General features: G+C 36.1%; 1 protein-coding gene across 4 annotated transcripts in view; it reads left to right on the top strand.

The window, feature by feature from the left end:
- BBS9 (Bardet-Biedl syndrome 9) overlaps positions 1–21,905 on the top strand; it is a 506,926-nt gene that overhangs the window by 288,720 nt on the left and 196,301 nt on the right. For all 4 annotated transcript variants that reach the window (XM_017889840.1, XM_017889842.1, XM_017889841.1 and 1 more), the window contains one exon: positions 415–567. In XM_017889840.1, the coding sequence (XP_017745329.1) occupies positions 415–567 (153 nt within the window). The remainder of the gene's footprint in view (positions 1–414; positions 568–21,905) is intronic.

The following is a 21,905-nucleotide window of genomic DNA, read 5'->3' as shown; positions in this document are numbered from 1 at the left end:
GCTTTTGACTTACACTAATAAAGGCCTTTCCTATACTAAGATTATTTTAAAATTCTGATTTTCTAGTGTTTTATTGTGTCTAAACTTTTAATCTCTGCATTGATTTTGCTGTAAAGAATGAGAAAAGATTTCTATTTTTTCCCATGTAACCAATTATTGAAAAACACCTATTAAATGATCTGTTTTTCCTCCAGTGATACTGGATAACTTTTACAAAGTTTCCATTTGATCTGTTCCACTGTATCATCTGTGAATTAGTGACTCATGTACCAAATACAACATTGTTTTAATTCCCTTAATTCTATAATACATTTAAATTTCTTCATTACTCTTTTATTATCATTGTGTATATTTTTTCTTTGAAGATGTATTTTGTGTCCATTTAATCTCAATTTAAGAAATTATTCATTGCAGCTACGGATAAATGGTGAAAAATTAGAAGAACTCTTATCTGAGAGAGCTGTACAATTTCGGGCCATTCAACGCCGGCTATTAGCAAGATTCAAAGATAAAACCCCCGCCCCTCTTCAACACCTGGACACCTTGTTAGATGGAACCTACAAGCAGGTCAGTTTAATATCAGTAACAGTTTTCTATTACTGGCTATAATTTTTTTGTCACCCTGGAGTCATGTACCAGAATATCCAAGATAAGGTATTCATTTCCAGTGCTTTAAGGAACATAAGCTTTAGAGTCAGAAAACCCTAAGTTCAGAGTCAAACTCTGCTGCTTTCTAATTGTGTGACGTTGGGTAAATTACATGAGCACCATCAGTTTCCACATATTACCTCCCAAAGTTGTTGTGAGGATTTTTAATCTTTTATGTAAAGCAACAAGAACAATGCCAAGCACGTAATATGTGCTTGATAAATAGTAGCTGTTGTGATTAGTATTGTGAGACAGTTCTTGGTGCATTCCATAATTATTACCATAATTCTCCAACTGTCTTACCAAGCAACTGGCTCATACTTCTAGTATTATGTCAGTTGATATTTTGAGATGGAATTCTTAAGCAGCATAGTTCAAAAAGTTCTAGTTTAAAATATATTTTCTCTTCTTCTTGATCACCTTCCAACCATAGTTTATGATTTGCATGACTGGGTGATCTGGCTGTCACTCTTAAGGCATTGTCTCTCCAAAAACCATTCAAAATTATCATCTCTTGCTTAAAATTATTTTTTAAATTTGAAAATAATTTTAAAATCATGAGAAGGCCCCTACCAGCTCTACTATAATGTCTTTGAATGATTATAATGAAGACTTTGACTGACTGCATTGTGTATTCCTATATTTCTTCACAATGTTACTCTCCTGTTTCAAAGTGAGTATTGCTGCTATGAATATTCTGTTGATTTTTTGAATTGAGGTTTTTAATTGAGATAATTCTATATTTCTGTGTAGTTGTAACAAATAATGCAGAGAGCTCTCATGTCTCCTTTAACCGCTTTCTTCCAATGGTAACATTTTGCAAAACTGTGATATAATATCATAAATAGTATATTGATATTAATAAAATCCACAGGTCTTATTCTGACTTAATGTACTCACTTATGTGGGTGTGTGTATTAAGTTGTATACAATTTATCACGTGTAGATTCAACATGTGTCACTACATTCTAGACGCTTCACCACAGAACTCCTTCATGTGGTCCTTTATCACTACATTTCTGCCCTTCTCCCCTGCCCCACTCCATTCTATTGATTTTGAAAGGACAAAATCAGATTTTTGTTTTCAGAATTAATTTTCCTCGGGGACAGAAAATAGCTTACTATGTTTTGTTCATAATACATTTGTTTCTTAAAAATTTCATGGTTAGACCGGGTGCGGTGGCTCATGCCTGTAATCCCAGCACTTTGGGAGGCCGAGGCGGGCGGATCACGAGGTCAGGACATCAAGACCATCCTGGCTAATATGGTGCAATACCGTCTCTACTGAAAATATAAAAAATTAGCTGGGCGTGGTGGCAGGCACCTGTAATCCTGGCTACTCGGGAGGCTGAGGCAGGGGAATTGATTGAACCCGGGAGATGGAGGTTGCAGTGAGCCGAGATTGCACCATTGCACTGCAGCCTGGGTGACAGAGCAAGACTCCATCTAAAAAAAAAAAAATTCATGGTTTTTTAAAATTGGAAACAAGTTAAGGGAAAATAATAGAAGCAGGGGAATATTGGAAAGAACATTGGGCTTGGAATTCAAACACCGCAGTGTTGTTGCTTATTAGCTGTGTGGTTTCTGGCAGTTCCCTTACCCTCCCAGAACTTCTGTTTTGTTCCATAAAATGGGATGACTATTCTTTTGTTACNGCTCATGCCTGTAATCCCAGCACTTTGGGAGGCCGAGGCGGGCGGATCACGAGGTCAGGACATCAAGACCATCCTGGCTAATATGGTGCAATACCGTCTCTACTGAAAATATAAAAAATTAGCTGGGCGTGGTGGCAGGCACCTGTAATCCTGGCTACTCGGGAGGCTGAGGCAGGGGAATTGATTGAACCCGGGAGATGGAGGTTGCAGTGAGCCGAGATTGCACCATTGCACTGCAGCCTGGGTGACAGAGCAAGACTCCATCTAAAAAAAAAAAAAAAAAAAAAATTCATGGTTATTTGAAAATTAGCAACAAGTTAAAGGATAGACTATAGTAGCAGTGGAATATTGGAAAGAACATTGGGCTTGGAATTCAAACACCGCAGTGTTGTTGCTTATTAGCTGTGTGGTTTCTGGCAGTTCCCTTACCCTCCCAGAACTTCTGTTTTGTTCCATAAAATGGGATGACTATTCTTTTGTTACAAAGATTATATTCCATAATGTATGGAATTTACAAATTTTTTTCCACAAATATAGACTGCCAATTTTGTGTGTGTGTGTGCTGGGGTAATTATATAATTCTTCAGTCAGTAGGCACCAATACCCTGTCTGTTCCACACCTCTTTTCCTCTTTAATACTCTTTTTGTTTTGGTTTGTTTTCTATTTCTTTCCTTCTTTTCCTTTTCCTTTCTCCCATTTCTTTGTTCACTTCTCTGTCTCATTCTGAGGTCTACTGCCATAACTGCCTGCCATACTGGAGACTGAAGGTATCGTCAACCTTGTCTTTAATGATGTTGTATCTTTTTGTAGACACAATGGTGGGAGGACATTTAAAGGAACTTGAAGAGGATGCTTGATTTAATGCTTTCCAGATTTTCTATATAGTAAGACTTCATCTTTTATACATCTAAAGTGCAGAGGTTTTTATTTTTTCTGCTTAGCCTCAGGGTTGAGGTTTTCCATGATTTGTAATATTACAGACAAGACAATCAAAACTATGGCTTTTCACTTGAATATATGTTGTTAAGTCCCATGCCTTTTAGATTAACGAAAAGAATGAATAAGCATTTGAAGGAAAATAAGAGTACTATAAGGATTTTGACTTAATTTTTATGTACCTTGCCATTCAATTTTATATATATATATATTTGTAATAGATTAGGGTGAGGTGTTGATTGTTCAATAAGTTTCTTGAGCATAATAAAGTCTATTTTAATTCCATTTAGTCAATTTTTTAATGACATACTTAACACATGGATATAATTTCCCAAAGAAAATTATAACATGGTACATAATGCTAAATTTCCCATCTTGGTTTCTCATCATCTGCTCAAAATGTAATCATTCTTACTGTTTTGTTTCTTTTCACATCTTTTTTTTTGGCATATAGAAATGAAATATTGTTTCATCAGGCTAAAAAAACTCCATAAAGAGTATCATACTATATGTATTAACCTAGCTTTCTTTTTTCTTTTTCTTCTAAAATATGTACTGGAACTCTTTGCATATTAGTGCATAGATGTACTTCTCTATTTGTAATGGTTACATAATAGTTTATGATATAGACAGTCTGTATGTAGTATGGGCAATCACAGTTTATTAAAGGACAAATCTTAATGATAGTTTTCATGCTGAGTCTAACATTGAGAAAAATCCCTTTTCGACAATTCTCCTGGGATCAAACAAGCATACCACATACCTTATCATCACATACCTTCTGTTTAGTGTTTTTCTTATCTTTATGCTTTGCCTAGGTAGGGAGCATGATTTACATGATGGATTAGCCAAGCTCATGAAATAACAAGCCATGCTAGAGTCCATTCCTGTCCCTGTGGCATAACCCCATTGCATGACTTTACTGGATTTTAAAAGTGTTTTCCTAATGTGCCACTTTAAAATTAGATCTGCTACCTGTTTGGAGGTTTTTTTTTTTTTCCTCCTGTGATGGGATCTTTTGATTTTTTGGCAAAGTGTTCTCTATGAGACACACATATACACATGCACACATACACCAGCATACCCATACATACACATTACCTTACAGATACGTTGTACCGGATTGTTGCTCAACCAATAGTATATGAAAATGCCTGCTTTCCTAGGTATTATTACTTATTTTCATCTTTACAATTTTTGACTGAAACAGTAATTTGATTGTTGTTTTACTTCTTACCTCTTTCGTTGCTTACCAGAGATGCTGCATATTTTTCACATGTTAATTGGCAGTTTGTATTTCTTTTTTATGATTTACATATATACACCTTTTGTTTAATATTCTATCATGTTCATCTTTTTCTTACCATTTTGTGCATATTAAGAGTGATAATCTTTGATCATACTTTCATCACACATGTAAATGCTTGGTACCTATTTACGTATGTAATCTCTCATACATAAAAAAGTTTTACCAGTTTGTCATTTGCCTGTTATTTTTTATTTGTAATGTATTTTTGACACATGAGGTTTAAAAAACATTTGCATAGTTAAATCTATCCATTTTTTTCCTTTAGGTTTTTCTGCCTAGAAAATCCTTCCCTATGTATGCCAAGAGTATATGAATATCAATTTATAAATTTTCTAACATTTCTATGCTATGATTCTTTAAATACACTTTTTTTACTCCATCTGGAATTTATTATGCAATTTGGTGAGAATCTAATCTCCCTGCCAAAAATGGTGAGCTTGTTGTCTCAGCCCCTGCCTATCGTATATTCCATTCTTCTACTGAGCTAAAATACTACCTGTATCATTTAACAGTTTTACTGTACAGCAAACCATCCCAAACCTTAGTGGCTTAAAACAACAATAATTCATTATTGTTCATGAGTCTCTGGATTAGCTTGGTAGTTCTGTTGATCTGGGTCATGCTTGACTGATCTTGGCTAGGCTCACTCATGTGTCTCTGGTCAGCTGGTGGCTCAGCTCGCGACTGGAAAGCTAGGATGTATTTACTCATGTATTTGGCAGATGGCTTGCAGTTAGCTGAAATAATTTGGCCACATGTCTCTCATGGTCCAGCAGGCTAGCTTGGGCTTGTTCACATGGTGACTATATGTACCAATGCACAAGCACTTTTCAAGCCTCTGTTTGTGTCATGTTTCTAGTGTTCCATTGGCTTTGGTCAATTCAGATTAAAGAGGTGGGGATATAGACTTTGCCTCTTTGTTGAAGGAGTGGAGAATTGTGTACTTTTTTTATAATCTTTCCTCCTTCTTTCAACATATATTAAATTAGCAAACTATTTTAAATGAACATTTCTTTTTGAAACTTTTCTAACCCTTGAATTTAGGTTTTCTATACTTAAAGATGTCTTTTCTTCCATACTTTTGACATTGAAATTTAAATTTTTGTTGTCATTAAAATCTTACTCACTCATAAGCAGTTGTGGTCTATGGACTCTGAAGATAATTTATCTGAAAATTAATTAGATTTTTCAAGAGTCGTTTAAAGCAAACAGAGCAGGCTGGGTATGGTGACTCACGCCTGTTATCCCGGGACTTCGGGAGGCTGAGGCAGAAAGATCCCTTGAGCCCAGGAGTTCGAGATCCCTATGAGGAACATAAAGAGACCCTGTCTCTACATAAAATTTGAAAATTAGCTGATAGTGGTGGCACTCACCTGTGGTCTCAGCTACTCAGGAGGCTGAGGTGGGAGGATTGCTTTAGCCCAGGAGGTTGCGGCTACAATGAGCCATGATTGTGCCTTTGTAGTCTACCCTGGGCGACAGTGTGAAACCCTGTCTCAAAACAAACAAACAAACAAATAAAAAATAAAGAAATAAATAAAAAATAATGCAAACAGAGCACCAGTGTTGTTTTTAGGCGAGTAAAACTGTCTGAGTATTTGCCCATATGCTTAGTTATGGTCAGTTCTTTGAAGGATGGAATCTATTATCCAATTTTTTTGTTGGTCTTCACCTTAGCTTTGTCCAGGACTGGCTTCATGGGCATGTCACCTGCACAGTCACACAGAGCCCTGTTTTTGGTTTAATGCTCTGTAGTAGCCATATTGAGTTTCTTAATACTTTTAGAACAAGGGACCCTGTATTTTTATTTTTCTCTGGGCACCTCAAATAATGTAGCTGGTCCTGGCCCTGTTAGGATAATAACAACTTTCTGATGAGTAGAACAAGAGACCTGGGAGTTCAAATACAGAGCAAAGTTCAAATAGAGAACAGCCCTATTACCTCTACCCCAAATCATATGTAGGCCTCTCCAAAGATGAAGAAAAGGAGATGCAATGGACATCAGTGGTAGCTCTTCTGGATAGCTCAAGTGCTTCTTTTTGGGACAAACATATTGGTTAACTGGCAATGAGGCAGCCATCCATGAAGGGTTATCTCATTTAGGACGATCATCCTGCAATCAGCCCTCTCTTGGCCTATTGTGGGGGGCAGCCTCTTATTATATTTCTAACAGGTGGGTCACTCGCTTCAAGATGCATCATTAATAGTTTTGAGTTTTGATACAAAAGCCAACCACTTCCCTCCCTATTTTCAAATGCAGGTTATTTCCTGTATCCTGTACAGGAACCCTCAAAGCCACATTCCCCTCTTATTTTTGCTAGCATGCCTTGCCTACATAGTGTCTACCACTGCATCATACTCCAGTGGGAGCATACAACAAGCACCCTTACTGAGGCCAACCTAAGGTTGAAGCAAGGAGAGGGGACCTGGGATTATCAATCTGGAAAAAGCATAGCATGATTCTTACAAGGGAAGGATTTGGCCTCCAGTGAATAAATATTTTTCAGTTGCCCACCACAGTTTCAGTAATTATGTTGTATTATGCAGCCATAAAAAAAGAACAAGATTATATCCTTTCCAGGGACATAGATGGAGCTGGAGGCCATTATCCTTAGCAAACTAACACAGGAACAGGAAACTAAATACTACATATTCTCACTTATAAGTGGGAGCTACATAGAGAGGAACAACACACACTGGGGCCTATTGGAGGGTGAGGGGTAGGAGGAGGGAGAGGATCAGGAAAAGTAACTAATGGGTACTAGGCTCAGTATGTGAGTGGTGAAATAATCTGTAAAACAAACCCCCATGACACAAGTTTACCTATGTAACAAACCTGCACATGTACCCCTGAACTTAAAATACAAGTTAAAACTAATAAAATTTTGGGACAAATATCATCCTTTTTGAAAGAATTTTCGTCTTTACTTTTAGCTTTGGAGGTATAATTTTGAAAGAATGTAATCGTGTTGAGAATGTCTTCTTTTCAGTAGTTAGAAACCTAAATTTCCTCATTCGTAAAATTGGAATACTGCTTTCTCAATCAATTGAATGTATTTTGGAGGGCCTAAGAAATAAAGTAGGAGAAAAGAAAGGAAATTCTTATTTATTGGGTGTCTGCTGAGTTTGAAGTAAATTTTATTTATTACTTCATTTAATACTTAGAATCATCATGTGAGGGTGGCATTATTGTTTATAGAGGAAGAACCTGAGACTCTGTAGAGTTAAGAAACTCGCTCAGTGTTACATAGATGCTAAACGTTGTATTCCAAAGTCCAGGCTTTAGAATATCATGTGGCAATTTTACTTTAATAATTGCCAGGTGGTACATAGACAGCCTGGATTTTCTTTAGCAAAATTATGGTCAGGGTAAAGAAAAAGGAGATGTGTGCAAACTGTACATGTTCATGCTATGTATATGTATATTCATGATCTTCTAATAGTCATTGTATACACACCTATTAGAAAGGTAACAAAATCTTTTGGAGAGTTCCCTCAAATCTGAAATTATATCTGAAACTTAAGTATCAGAGGCCTTTTTTTTTTGTGACTTTGTTGATTTCGCATATACCGAAGTTTAGCTTCTTTGCCTTCAAATGCTGATGCTTATTGGCAGAAAAGTTTTGCAAAATAAATTCTCTATTTCATTATAAAATTTTCACATGAATTTGTTAGTCAAACCAAGACTGATTGGTTGAGTAAATTGAAATGGGAGAAATTAGACTTACCCTATGACTTGGCTTATGTTTTGATGCTATTGTATGTACTGGGGTTGTTCTCCTCACTTCAACACTAACTCTCTGTAGTAGCAGAGGGAAAATGTCTACCGATCTAAAAGTTGGTGTCAGATGACGTATGTGTGATGTAATGACTGGTAGTCCTTCATGTTCTAGAGAAGCCGTTGGCTGATTTTTCTCTTCTACAAAACAGAGGCTGTATTAGGCATAATTTTAAATAGAGATCCTGTGGTTTGGAGTTTGCTCTTTGTTGCTTTTTCTGTACTCAAAACTTCCTTCCACTCTGTTTATTTGTATAGTATTGATATATAAAAATTTTAAGTCACGCAGAAGCCTAAGAGCTTTTTGGTCCATGGGTTTTTTAAATGAGCGTGATTTTGGCGATAACACAGAGGAATATATAATGAAACCATTCAGAGGCCCACTTTCCTCATTGTCATGGACAAGTAAAAATAATATGCTGAGAGACTGAGAAGGAGCTTTCATGGATGTGGTGACGTTGCTGGGCTTGTTTTCTTTTTTTTTTGCTTTTCCTTAGGAATGTTTGTGTTCTTCTTCTTCTTCTTTTTTTTTTTTTTTATTATACTTTAAGGTTCTAGGGTACATGTGCAACAACATGCAGGTTTGTTACATATGTTATATCATGTGCCTTGTTGGTGTGCTGCACCCAATTAACTCGTCATTTACAATTAGGTTTAATCTCCTATGCTATCCCTTCCCCCTACCCCCTCCCCACTATAGGAACCTGGTGTGTGATGTTCCCCCTTCCTGTGTCCCAAGTGATTCATTGTTCAATTCCACCCTATGAGTGAGAACATGCAAGTGTTTGGTTTTCTGTTCTTGCGATAGTTTGCTGAGAATGATGGTTTTCCAGCTGCAATCCCATGTCCCTACAAAGGACAAACGAACCTCAATCCTTTCTTATGGGCTGCATAGTATTCCATGGGGTATATGTGCCACATTTTCCTTTATCCGCGGCCAGTCTGTCACTGGAATGGACATTTGGGTTGATCCAAGTCTTTGGCTATTGTGAATAGTGGGGCCGCAATAAACATACGTGTGCATGTGTCTTTAAAAGCAGCATGATTTATAATTCCTTTGGGTATATACGCCAGTAATAGGATGACTGGGTCAAATGGTATTTGCTAGTTCTAGATGCCTTGAGGAATCGCCCACAGCTGTGCTTCTACAAGGTTGAAACTAGTTTTAGCAGTCCCCACGCAACAGTGTAACGTGTTCCTATTTCTCCACATCCTCTCCAGCAGCCTGTTGTTTCCTGATTTTTTAATGATTGGGCCATTCTTAACTGGTATGAGATGGATCTTATTGTGATTTTTTGATTTGCATTTCCTCTGATGGCGAGTGATGATGAGCATTTTTTCATGTTTCTGTTGGCTGTATGAAATGTCTTCTTTGAGAAGTGTCTGTTTATATCGTTTTTGCCCACTTTTTTGATGTTGTTTGTTTTTTTCTTGTAAATTTGTTTGAGTTCTTTGTAGGTTCTGATATTAACGCCTTTGTCAGGATGAGTAGATTGGCAAAAATTTCATCGCCATTCTGTAGGTTTGGCATGTTCAAGCCTCTGATGGATATTTTCTTTTAGGCTGTGGGCAGGAAGCTCTTAGTTTTAATTAGATCTCCATTTGTCAATTTTGGCCTTTTGTTGCTGTTGCTTTTGGTGTTTTAGACATCTGGGCTTGTTTTTCATATAACCACTTAAGAGCTAAAAGGAGATTCTTTCTCAGAAGGTGAAAGAGTAAATAGGTGAGAAAGGAGGAGGAGACAGAAATTTGCAATCGTATGTTTGCGGATGAACGGGGTGGTAAGTGAAAACAAAACAAAACAAAAAAACTGAGATGTCAGTAAAATAATGGAATTTGTATGTTTTTACCCTATAATTTTACTCTTAAATATTTAGGCAAGGAAATAGTTCACAAAGAAAAAAAATACATTCATCAAGATGTTCATTTATATTATTAATTATCTTTGCAGGAAATTGTAACCAGCTTTCTAGTTGGAAAGTGATTAGGTTTATCATAGTACTACTATTTGATATGATATAATTGCATATCATTATTCCATTTCATTATTTTCAAAACCAGAATGGTATATCAAAACATTTTATGTAACTGAAAAAAGCAGATTATGAAATAGTGTATAGTAAGTTACAAATAATGAAATAGATGTGTCTATAATAGATAAATGTGCAAAAAATTGAAAATGGCGTATGTTTGTTTTAGATGACTTTACATTTTTATGCAATTTTTTAAAATGTTATAATTTGATGAGTACATGGATAGCAAGAGTTAATATTGTGCAAATGGCCATATTGCCTAAGATAATTTATAGATTAATGGTAGTCCCATTAAACTACCATTGAAATTCTTCACAGAATTAGAGAAACTATTTTAAAATTTATATGGAACCAAAAAAAGAGCACGAATAGCCAAGACAATCCTAAGCAAAAAGAGCAAAGCTGGAGGCATCACTCCACCTGACTTCAAACTACTGCAAGGCTACAGTAACCAAAACAGCATGGTACTGGTACAAGAACACACACACACAGACCAATGTAACAGAATAGAGAACTCAGAAATAAGACTGCACAACTACAACCATGTGATCTTTGACAAACCTGACAAAAATAATCAGTGGGGAAAGAATTCCTTATTTAATAAATGGTGCTAGGAGAGCTAGCTAGCCATATGCAAAAAGTGAAACTGGACCTCTTCCTTACACCAAATACCAACGCTAACTCAAGATTGATCATGAGTATCATCAGAGTGAACAGACAACCTACAGAATGGGAAAAAATATTTGCAGTCTCTCCATCTGACAAAGGTCTAATAGCTAGAGTCTACAAGGAACTTAAACAAATTTACAAGAAAAAAACAAACCCATTAAAAAGTGGGCAAAGGACATGAACAGAAACGTCTCAAAAGAAGACATACCTGTAGCCAAAAAGCATCTGGAAAAAAAGCTCAGCATCACTGATCATTAGAGAAATGCAAATCAAAACTATAATGAGATACCATCTCACACACCAGTCAGAATGGGTATAATTAAAACCTCAAAAAACAGCAGATACTGGTGAGGCTGAAGAGAAAAAGGAACATGTTTATACTGTTGGTGGGAGTGTAATTTAGTTCAACCTTGTGGAAGACAGTGGTGATTTCTCAAAGACCTAGAGGCAGAAATACCATTTGACTGAGCAATCCCATTACTGGGTATATACCTAAAAGAATATAAATTTTCATATGCATACATACAAATGCATGTATGCATATGTCCATTGCAGCACTATTCACAATAACAAAAACATGGAATCAACTGAATGCCCATCAGTGATAGATTAGATAAAGAAAATGTGGTACATACGCACCATGGAATACTATGCAGCTGTCAAACGGAACGAGATCATGTCCTTTGCAGGATCATGGGTGGATCTGGAAGCCATTATCCTCAGCAAACTAATGCAGGAACAGAAAACCAAACACTGCATGTTCTCACTTATAAGTGGGAGCTGAATGATGAGAACACATGGACACATTGTGAGGGGAAACTGTACACACTGGGGCCTGTGGGAGTGGGGTCAGGGAAGGGAGAGCATCAGGAGGAATAACTAATGGGTGCTGGGATTAATATCTAGGTGATAGATTGATCTGTGCAACAAACCACTGTGCCACCTGTTTACTTGTGTAATAAACCTGCACATCCTGCATGTGTACTCTTGAACTTAAAATAATAGTTGAAGGAAAAATAAATAAAAATTAAAAATAATTGATGAGCATACAAATAGCTTTTTTAAAACAATGTGAATGCATTAATTTACTGAATCATACACTTGAAAATAGTTAAGGTGGTAAATTTTATGTTATGTGTGTTTTACCAGATATAATACCACAGATAACAACTTTTTGAAAACTGGGTTGTAGTTATGGAACTCATGTTCTTCATTGGTAATTCTGAGGGAGCTATTTTCTCTTTCCTGTCTATACCCTATGAACTTGTTTCTCTGATCTCAGAATGTTTAGAGTTTTGAATTATTCCATATATGAGTTAGTTTATTTCTGTTCACTCAAAAAAGAGCAGTTAGATAACTGAATGGTATGCTTGAGTGATTGTAAAGGTGGATGTTCTCTTGCTCTGTCTGACCTTTGCTAGTTTCTCAGCCAAACAAGAGCAATATACAAAGCTCTTTCAAAATTTTGTAAATTTTTCTTCATCCGGGTCAGAGTAATCTCCAAAGAGTGTTTGTTATAAGTATGTCCCTGATGTATTCAGTATCTGTGTGGGTGTAGAGTCTATACACTGTCTGACAGAAATTTGTTCAAGTCACAAATGTGAGCCACATATATGATTTTTAATTTCCTAGAAGGTTAAAAGAGTAAAGTGAAACAAGTTAAAATAATTTTAACAATGTATTTTATTTAATTAATTAATTTATTTTTTGAGACAAAGTCTCGCTCCATCACCCAGGCTAGCATACAGTGGTATTATCTCGGCCCACTGCTGGGACTACAGGCACATGCCACAAACCTGGCTAATTTTTGTATTTTTAGTGGAGACAGGCTTTCCCTAGGTTGGCCAGGCAGGTCACAAACTCAAGTGATCTGCCCACCTTGGCCTCCCAAAGTGCTGGGTTTACAGGTGTGAGCTACCATGCTCAGCCCAACAATGTATTTTATTTAACTCTATATATTCAATATATCATTTCAACATGTAGTAAAATTAGAATTATTAATGAGATATTTTATATTTCATAGTAGGTCTTCAAAAATCTGGTTGATTTTAGATGTGTAGCACATTTCAAGTGTGAATTAGCTATATGTGGCTATCAGACTGCCGTGCCAGGCATAGAGCATTGTCAGCTCCTCATTTTATGTTGTTTCTTGTGATGTCTTTTTTCTTGAGTTTTTTTTTTTCTTTCCTTTAGTCCTTTTAAATTCTTATTCATGCATAGACTATCACTGAGCCAATGATTTTCACTCACTGGATATGAATAGCAGGCAGTTATGAAGCACTCTTAGGTGGTTAGAGAATCACCAGAAACTATACATTCAAATATCGTTTAAAACAATGTCATCAAATTTTATGTCAACAGACTTGAGTCCTAGTTCCAGCTCTTCCTGGCGCTTTGACTTTGGGCATATCACTTCACCTCTCTTGAGCTTCACCTTCTTCGCTTTAATCTGTGGACCCTGTAGATAGAACCTGTCTGAGTAACATCTTGCATGGTGCTTATTTTCCAGTAAAATTCTCAGTAAATGCTCATTGTACCTGCATAACGGTTGTGAAAAGGGACTTGGAGTCTTAAATTTTCGTCAGTTCAGAATGTCAGAAATCAGTGGGGCCTTAGGGATCATCCAGTGCCAGCCTTGAAACTGGGGTGAGGTTGGTTGCCCGGCAGCAATTGTCAGGTAGAGCTGTAATGACAATGGTGTAAGTTACAGGGCTGTGTGCGACTGAATCAGTTTCAGAAAAGATATGTAAGTGCAAAGTGTTATTACAACATTGCAGGTATGCTTCCCTGGATTTAGGTATGTAATGCTAATTGACATTAATGGGGATTGTATATACTTCAAGGGGAGAACAGACCTATTATCGTATGAAAACATTCTCCTTTTAATAACCATCTGGTATGCTTTACTTCCCTGGGGTGTGTTCACTTTTTATAAATTGAATGCATGCTTTTTTATCTGCATGTTCTTCAATCAGCATTTGAGTTTTCTGCTTGCTAGTGTTAGCTCGAACAACTGGCTGTATTGTAAATTTAATATTAGGATTTTATCTTGGTAAGTTTATCAGATTCAGTAATTTGGTCACCTTTCTGAAATAAACTATTCTGAGTCAGAAGTAATCAGTGTGTACCCTCTTCTGTTAAAATTTCATTCTATTTGTTGTTTAATCTTGAAAAAAAATTGTCCTTTGAGATATACTCAGAAACAAGATGTTTCTAATATTACAATAAAACTATTAATGGGCTCATTATGCAGAAATGAAAATCTTATCTTTTTGTGTCAGTGATGACAGAAAAATACATAAGTGGCCTCCAATTATCTGTAATTGTATGAGGATTTCTTTCATTTATATTATCTGTCTTCCTGTTTAATCCCATCTGGCACAATTATTCTTTTTGTATTAGTTTTTTGTAAAGGAGTTCTGAATGGTTTGAATTGTGAATTAGCAATTATTACAACCCTTATAACCCTCACAATCCTCCCCTCCACCTTCCTTCGTTTTCCCTCATTTTCTCTCTCTCTTTAAGTAGAGGAAAACAAAGCCAGTTTCCTAGAGAGATTATTTTGTAATCTTTCTCAGCAAAAGAAAAAGATGTGCTGTCTTTATAAGCATATCTATGAACAGCTGAGCAGTTATATCAACCCTGATATGTTTTTCTGTGTATTAATATATAGCGAGCTAATAGTGCTCAGAGTGTTGCTTGAAAGTACCAAATATAACTAAGGATAAATTAAGGTGCTGTACTTCCTAGAAAGATACTTTTATGAGGCCCAGCTGTGTATCCTGGAACAATCTAGCAGTAGGAAAAGTGATTTAATGTAATTAAAATAAATGTACTTTGAACATTGGACCTTAAGTGGATTTAAATATATCTGTCATACTACCTGAGAATCACTGATAGAATGTCATGCAGTAAGTAAGATCAACACCTATCCAACTTTATCATGCTCCCAGATGGGCCACCTGTATTTTGTTTTAACTTCCTTTTATATGATTTTCAAATCTCTTATAGCAGGATATTAAATTTCAGAGAATTAGGCCCTCACCCAAATATTGATTTCCCCACTTTCCTCCACCCTATCTCATCTAGGACTGGCTTCTAGCCGATCACTTAATATTCTTTTTCGTTTGATTCCCAGTTAGAATGATAAACCAGAAGCCATATTCTTGGAGATGTTTTTCCTGTGAAAGTGATAGATTTTCATGGGACCATTTCCCTCCATCTTTCATCTCACTTTTGTGATTCAAGGTAAAAGTATTTGAGATGATCTGCCTGTTGACAAAAAGAGTCAAACTGTAGAATATTTGAAGAGATTTATTCTAAGCCAAGTGTGAGCAACCAGTGGCCTGGGGTACAGTCTCAAGAGATCCTGAGAACATGTGCCTAAGGTGGTCAGGCTACAGCTTGGAATTATACAATTTAGGGAGACATCGACATCAAGCAATACATGTAAGATGCTGGTTTGGTCTGGTAAGGTGGGACAGCTTGAAGGGGTGGGGGCAGGGCTTCCAGGTCATAGTTGAATTCAAGGATTTTCTAATTGGCAGTTGCTTGAAAGAGTTACGTTGTTGTCTAAAGACCTACAATCAATAGAAGGAATATCTGGGTTAAGATAAGACATCCTGGAGACCAAGATTACCTTGATACAGATTAAACCTTCAGACAGCAGGCTTCAGAGAACAGATTGCCAATGTTTCTTATCAGATTCTCAGTTGATTCTGTCTAGGAAAAAGGCCTGGAAAGGGAAGGGGATTCTACAGAATGTAGATTTTTTTCCCCACAAGAGACAGCTTTGCAGGGCTATTTCAAGATATGACAAAGAAACATATTTGGTTTAAAATGTTTTGATTTCCTTCCTTGTATAATATCACGTGATATTTTGCTAGAGTCAGATTGGAAAGTAAGCCATGTTATGTAGGGTTAAATAAAAACTCTGTGATGATACTTCATGGTTTGTAGAGTGTGACTCCTCACGCCCTTGCTAAATCCAGGTCATGGTCTCAAGGAAGCCCATAGGTCCTGGTCCTTATGGTCAAATGTGTCAACAAATTGTCTCACTAGATAAGGTTAATTTTATGAATGTAAATATCTGTGGTTTTCATTTGTTTGTATTTGTCTTATTCCAAGACCTTCAAGGGGATCCCTTGCCTATTAGATTACGTTGAAATTTCTCATTTTGACATTCAAAAATTTCTGAAGAGTTGCACCCAGTTACTTCTAATCTCATCTCCTATTTCTGCAGAAACTACATGCTGGTCAAGCTACCCTATCCTCTGAAAAAGAAACAACGCAGCTTTATTGAGATATAATTTGCATACCAAAACTCATGTGTTGTAGTGTACCATTTAAGGATTTTTAGTAAATCTGTAGAGTTGTGCAACCATCACCACAATCCAATTTTAAACATTACCATTCCCCCGAAAGCCCACTTGTGCCCACTTACACCTAATCCTCACTCCCATTCTAACTACAAGAAACTACTAATCTACTTTCTCTCTTCATAGGTTGGTCTTTTCTGGATATTTCATATAAATGGAATCATACTATATGTAGTCTTTAGCATCTTTTACCTAACATCATGTTTTTGAGGTTCATCTATCAGTTTTCCTCAGTGGTTGTTCCCTTTTATTTTATTTCCTCAACTTTTATCTTAGAATCAGGTGGTACCTGTGCAGGCTTGTTACAAAGGTATATTGCATGATGCTGAGGTTTGGAGTATGAATGAACCTGTCACCCAGGTAGTGAGCATAGTACCCGAGAGGTAGTTTTTCAACTCTTATCCCTCTTTCTTCCTCCCCACTCTTATATCGCTCCAGTATCTGTTGTTCCTAACTTTATGTCCATATGTATCCAATGTTTTAGTTCTCACTTATAAGTGAGAACATGTGATATTTGGTTTTCTGTTTGTGTTAATTAAGTATAATGGCTTCCAGCTACATCCATGTTGCTGCAAAGATATGATTTCATTCTTTGTTTATGACTGCACAGTATTCCATGGTGTTTGTATACCACATTTTCTTTAAAAATTTTTTAAAAAATAATTCCAACATTTATTTTAGATTTAGGGAGTAGATGTGCACATCTGTCACATGGGTATATTGAGGGATGTTGAGGTTTGGGGTATGGATCCTGTCACCCAGGTAGCGAGCATGGTATCCAATAGGTAGTTTTTCAACCTACACCCCCCCCAACTCGAATAGTCCCCAGTACCACATTTTCTTTATGTAATTCACTGTTGATGGGTACTGGGTTGATTCCGTGTCTTTCCTATTGTGAATAATGTGGTGATGAACATATGGGTGCATGTGTCTTTTTGGTAGAATTTGTCTTTGGGTCTGTACTCTGGAGTGGGATTGTTGGGTTGAATGATAGTTCAACTCTCAGTTCTCTGAGAAATCTCCATACTGCTCTCCACAGTGGATGAACTAATTTACATTTCTACCAACAGTAGAAGTGTTCCCTTTTCTCTGCAGCCTCACGAGTATCTGTTATTTTTTGGCTTTTTAACAAAAACCATTCTGACCAGTTTGAGATGGTATCTCATTGTGGTTTTCATTTGCATTTCTCTGATGATTAGTGATGATGAACATTTATTCATATGTTTGTTGGCTAATTATATGTCTTCTTTTGAGAAGTGTCTGTTCATGTCCATTGCCCATTTTTTAATGAGTTTGTTTTTTGCTTGTTGATTAGTTTAAATTCCTTATATCTCATTCTGTAGGTTGTATGTTTATTCTGATGATCATTTCTGTTGTTGTGCAGGCACTCTTTAGTTTAATTGGGTCCCACTTGCCCATTTTTGTTTTTGTTGCAGTTGTGTTCGAGGACTTAGTCATAAATTCATTGCCACAGCTGATATTAAGAAGTGTATTTCCTATGTTTTCTTCCAGGATTTTTATAGCTGGAGGTCTTACATTTTAAGTCTTTGATTCACCTTGAGTTAATTTTAGTATATCATAATAGGTAGGGATCTAGTATCTTTCTTCTGCATATAGATAGCCAGCTATGCCAGCACCATTTATTGAATAGGGAGTCTCTTCCCCATGCTTATTTTTGTTGACTTTGTCAAAGATTGATGGTTGTAGGTGTGCAGCTCTATTTCTGGGTTCTGTGTTCTCTTCTATTGGTCTGTGTGTCTGTTTTTGTACCAGTACCATGCTGTTTTGGTTACTGTAGCCTTGTAGTATAGTTTGAACTTGGGTAACGTGATGCCTCCAGGTTGTCCTATTTTATATCCCTACCAGCAATGTATGAGGATTCTGTTTCTCCACATCCTCACATTACTTATTGGTGTCTGTTTATTTTTTTTTTTAAATTATAGTCATTCTAGTAGGTGTGTAGTGGTAGCTCATTGTAGTTTTATTTTGCATTTCCCTAATGATGTTGAGCTTTTTAAAATATGTTTATTAGACTATTATTTTTTGATCAAATTTACCATATACATTTCTCCCACCGTGCCTTTGCTTATGTTATTTTTACTACATGTATTTCCCTTTTCTTTCCCTCATCTTCCTTTATGGAAGCTTCCCATAGATAACCTCTTGTCTTTCAACCTTTTCCTATTACACCATGCGTTTTCCAGTTATCTGTGATTTCTTCTGCCTTTAAACCTTAGGAGCACTATGATTAAACCTCTGTTGTGAAATTTACTTATATTATTCTGTCTTATGTTACGGTTTCTTGGGTACTTCTATCTTTTCTCCGGGTGAGCTTGGACAACTGGGGCCATTTATTTGCTTGCCCACCAATGCACAGAACAGTAACATAATTGAAATAATCCATGACTGTTTGACAAATAGACCTCAGAGAAAGGTGTATGTTAAAAAAGAGATGGCTTATTCTTCAATTTATTTTCATGTTCCCTGTTCTCTTTAGGGCATGGAATCCAGTACTGATAATCTCAAATGTTTTCTTCTCTGCATCCATGAGTCCTTTGCTCTATATCTTACTTTCCTTTAGGAAGCTTAGCCTCATCAGAACACTGTCTCTTTTCCTGCTGCCACTTGAAATTCATGCCTCCAGACTCATTTGCCTAAAATCTTAGTTTCACCTTGGTCAGTCATCTCTCCCATTTCTCCCAGGCAATCAGCAGGCTGAGTAGTGACTCAGCCCCCTCTCTCTCACTCCCAGGAGACAACCTTATATTCTATTTTGTTAGAAAGATTGAGACCCTCAGCTATGTCTCCTTCGTTGTCTCACCAAGCCTTCTAGAAACTTGTCTACATCTATTCCCAACTTTCCTGCTGTCCTTCTTGTCTCAAAGGATCAGGTACTTTATTTCTCTTTAAGATCAACCCTTCCCTTCATCCCTTTGACCTTCCACTAAATTCTGGAATACTGATTTATATAAGAGCCAGTTTTTCTAGCTGTTATATTTTTTATCTTTGTCTTGCTCTTTTGCTTTCTTACAGCCTAAAAACATGTTGAGGTTTATCCCAACATAGACCTGCCTCCTACAACTTTTCTTTGTGTTTCTCTTCTAGATGCAACCTTTTTCTCCGTTTCACACGTCTCGTAAGATTCACTGTACTTTTATTTTTCTGCTTTCTGACCTCTTATTTCATGTATCCCTCTACTTATTTTATATATATATACATATAAAAAATATATATAAATACATATATATACACGTGTGTGTGTGTGTGTGTGTGTGTGTGTGTGTGTGTGTGTATATAATCTTGGCCACAGACCACAGAAGAACTTAAAAGGTTGTTTTTTTTTTTTTTCTTTCTATACCTCCAATGTAGTGCAGACCCTATATATGCATACGGGAATAATTATATGCAGAAATGCAACCTTCTTTTAGCCAGAAAGGATGCCTGGAACATGTGGATAAGCTTGGATATTTGTCTAATGTTAATTGGAATATTGGTTTTCAGTTGAAGATGCCAAATCTTCATAAAAGTAATTGGATTTAGCTTCCTATTTAGCAAACTACTTCAAATCCCTGAAGTATCCCACATCCAAAACTAATTTTTCTTGATTGTATCAAGTTCAGTCATGGGTAGAACAAGGGTTGACATAGTTTTTAATATTTAAAATATTTCTTGAAAAGGTTTCAACACTCTTGCTTGTCCACAAACCTATTGTTTAGCACACTAAATACAGATGCAGTCTTTGTGTTTTGTGGAGCTAGTTTAAAAACTTTGCAAAACTGTCTTCTTGAGGTAAACCACATTTATTTCTTTTTCCTATACACATAAATTTAAACTTAGATTTTGATCAGATTTCAAGAAACAACAAAAAAATTGTGTATTTTATTGCTTTTATAAAACGTATATATGTACTTAATTAAATTTCTATAGATTCATCCTAGGAAATACATTTTGTGGTAGTTTTGAGTCTTAAAAGTGTTATTCAGTCTAAAATGTTCAATGTAGTATGTAAGAATATTTGGGGATAGTAGGGAAAAAGCCTCTTAGAATGAATATTATTTGATCATTAAAATTTAGGGATTAAGAGATTCAATGTAAAGGATTGTGCTATCAGATATTTATTGAGCAACTACTCTGTGTAGGGGTCTTTATGATTGGAGGAGGTATATAAAGATGTTTATTATATGGTATATAGCCTCAAGGAGCACGATGTTTTATACAGATAATAATTATAAGCATGGACAAATGTTACTTCTTATTGTAGTCATTTACCATTGAGGATGATTATTTAAATAGTTGAAAAAATAAAATGGTGCCTAAGTGAAATATGAGCAGATGCATCATACATTTTTTTAACTAAAATGTATTATATGAAAATCATTTTGGTTGAAATTACTAATGATTAATAGGAACTATATAGCTCAACAATAGATTATTCTAATGTATTTTTGTAATAGAACCCATCTTGTTAGAAAAAAATTCATAGCCATGCTTCTATGTCATTTTTTCTTCCAAGACCTCAAACTATTTGGCAGGTAAATACTGTACAATGTAGTTGAATTGGATTTTCAGTCTGTTTTTAGTTCATCTCCAGAGTAGGACTAACTGCCAGACCTAACATTGTTCACTCCTGTGCCACAGTGCTTAACACAGAGCCTTGTGTGGTGCATTCTAGGTGCTCAGTACATATTTGTTGAGCTCTCTGGTCCTGTCCCAAGGGCAATTGGCATTTCTTCAGGGAGTTTCTGAAGGTATGCCTTCTGTTTCTGCCAGTAATTTCCCTGTGACCAGGAAATTATTTTGCTGATGAGACATGCACTTTAGAACTTACATGCCTATGCTTATCATTCCTGCTCCTGGAGTTCAGCAGTCATTGCAGGTGCTGTGGACAGTACTCCTTTGCTTTGATTGTGTTTTAACTATCAAGTTGTTTTGGGACTCCCAGTTTTGTCAGTATGGAATTTTAAGATCCCTTTATGCTTAAAAGCAATTATCATCTTGGAACAAGAATAGGTCTCATCATCTTTCTGGTGTTAAGTTGCAAATATTTGAAAGTTTATGCTTTATATCATTTGAGGTAAATTACTTGCTATATCCCAATTAGATATACAGTTCTTTCTAAAGCATGTTTTTCATGAGCCTGAATCATAGGACTAGAAGTGACATTATAAAGTACTTCATCTTTTCAAATTTTGGTTTCTAGCTTGATACCATTCTTCCTTGAGTTAGGCTTTTATTCTTAAAATAGAAAATGATTTTACATAAAATTTTGAAAGCTGTTGACTACAATGTTTGATATAGTTTATTAAGAAATGTTATGGTACAATTGGACACTCAGGACCTAGAAAAAGAGTTATTTTTTACTACGAGTTAATTTTTCTGGACTCCTCATAGTTAACACTGGGTAATGAGTTAAATGGCAGTTCTGATAGCTTCCAATCAAGTACTGACTCAGATAAAATAGAGTCTCAGTAGTAAAGGTGTGGAGAAGCAGGCATTTC

Source organism: Rhinopithecus bieti, unplaced genomic scaffold, assembly GCF_001698545.2.
Source record: "Rhinopithecus bieti isolate Rb0 unplaced genomic scaffold, ASM169854v2 scaffold_19617, whole genome shotgun sequence".
NCBI lineage: Eukaryota > Metazoa > Chordata > Mammalia > Primates > Cercopithecidae > Rhinopithecus > Rhinopithecus bieti.
Note: the sequence above shows the minus strand (reverse complement) of the source record. Positions and strands in the feature narration are given on the sequence as shown.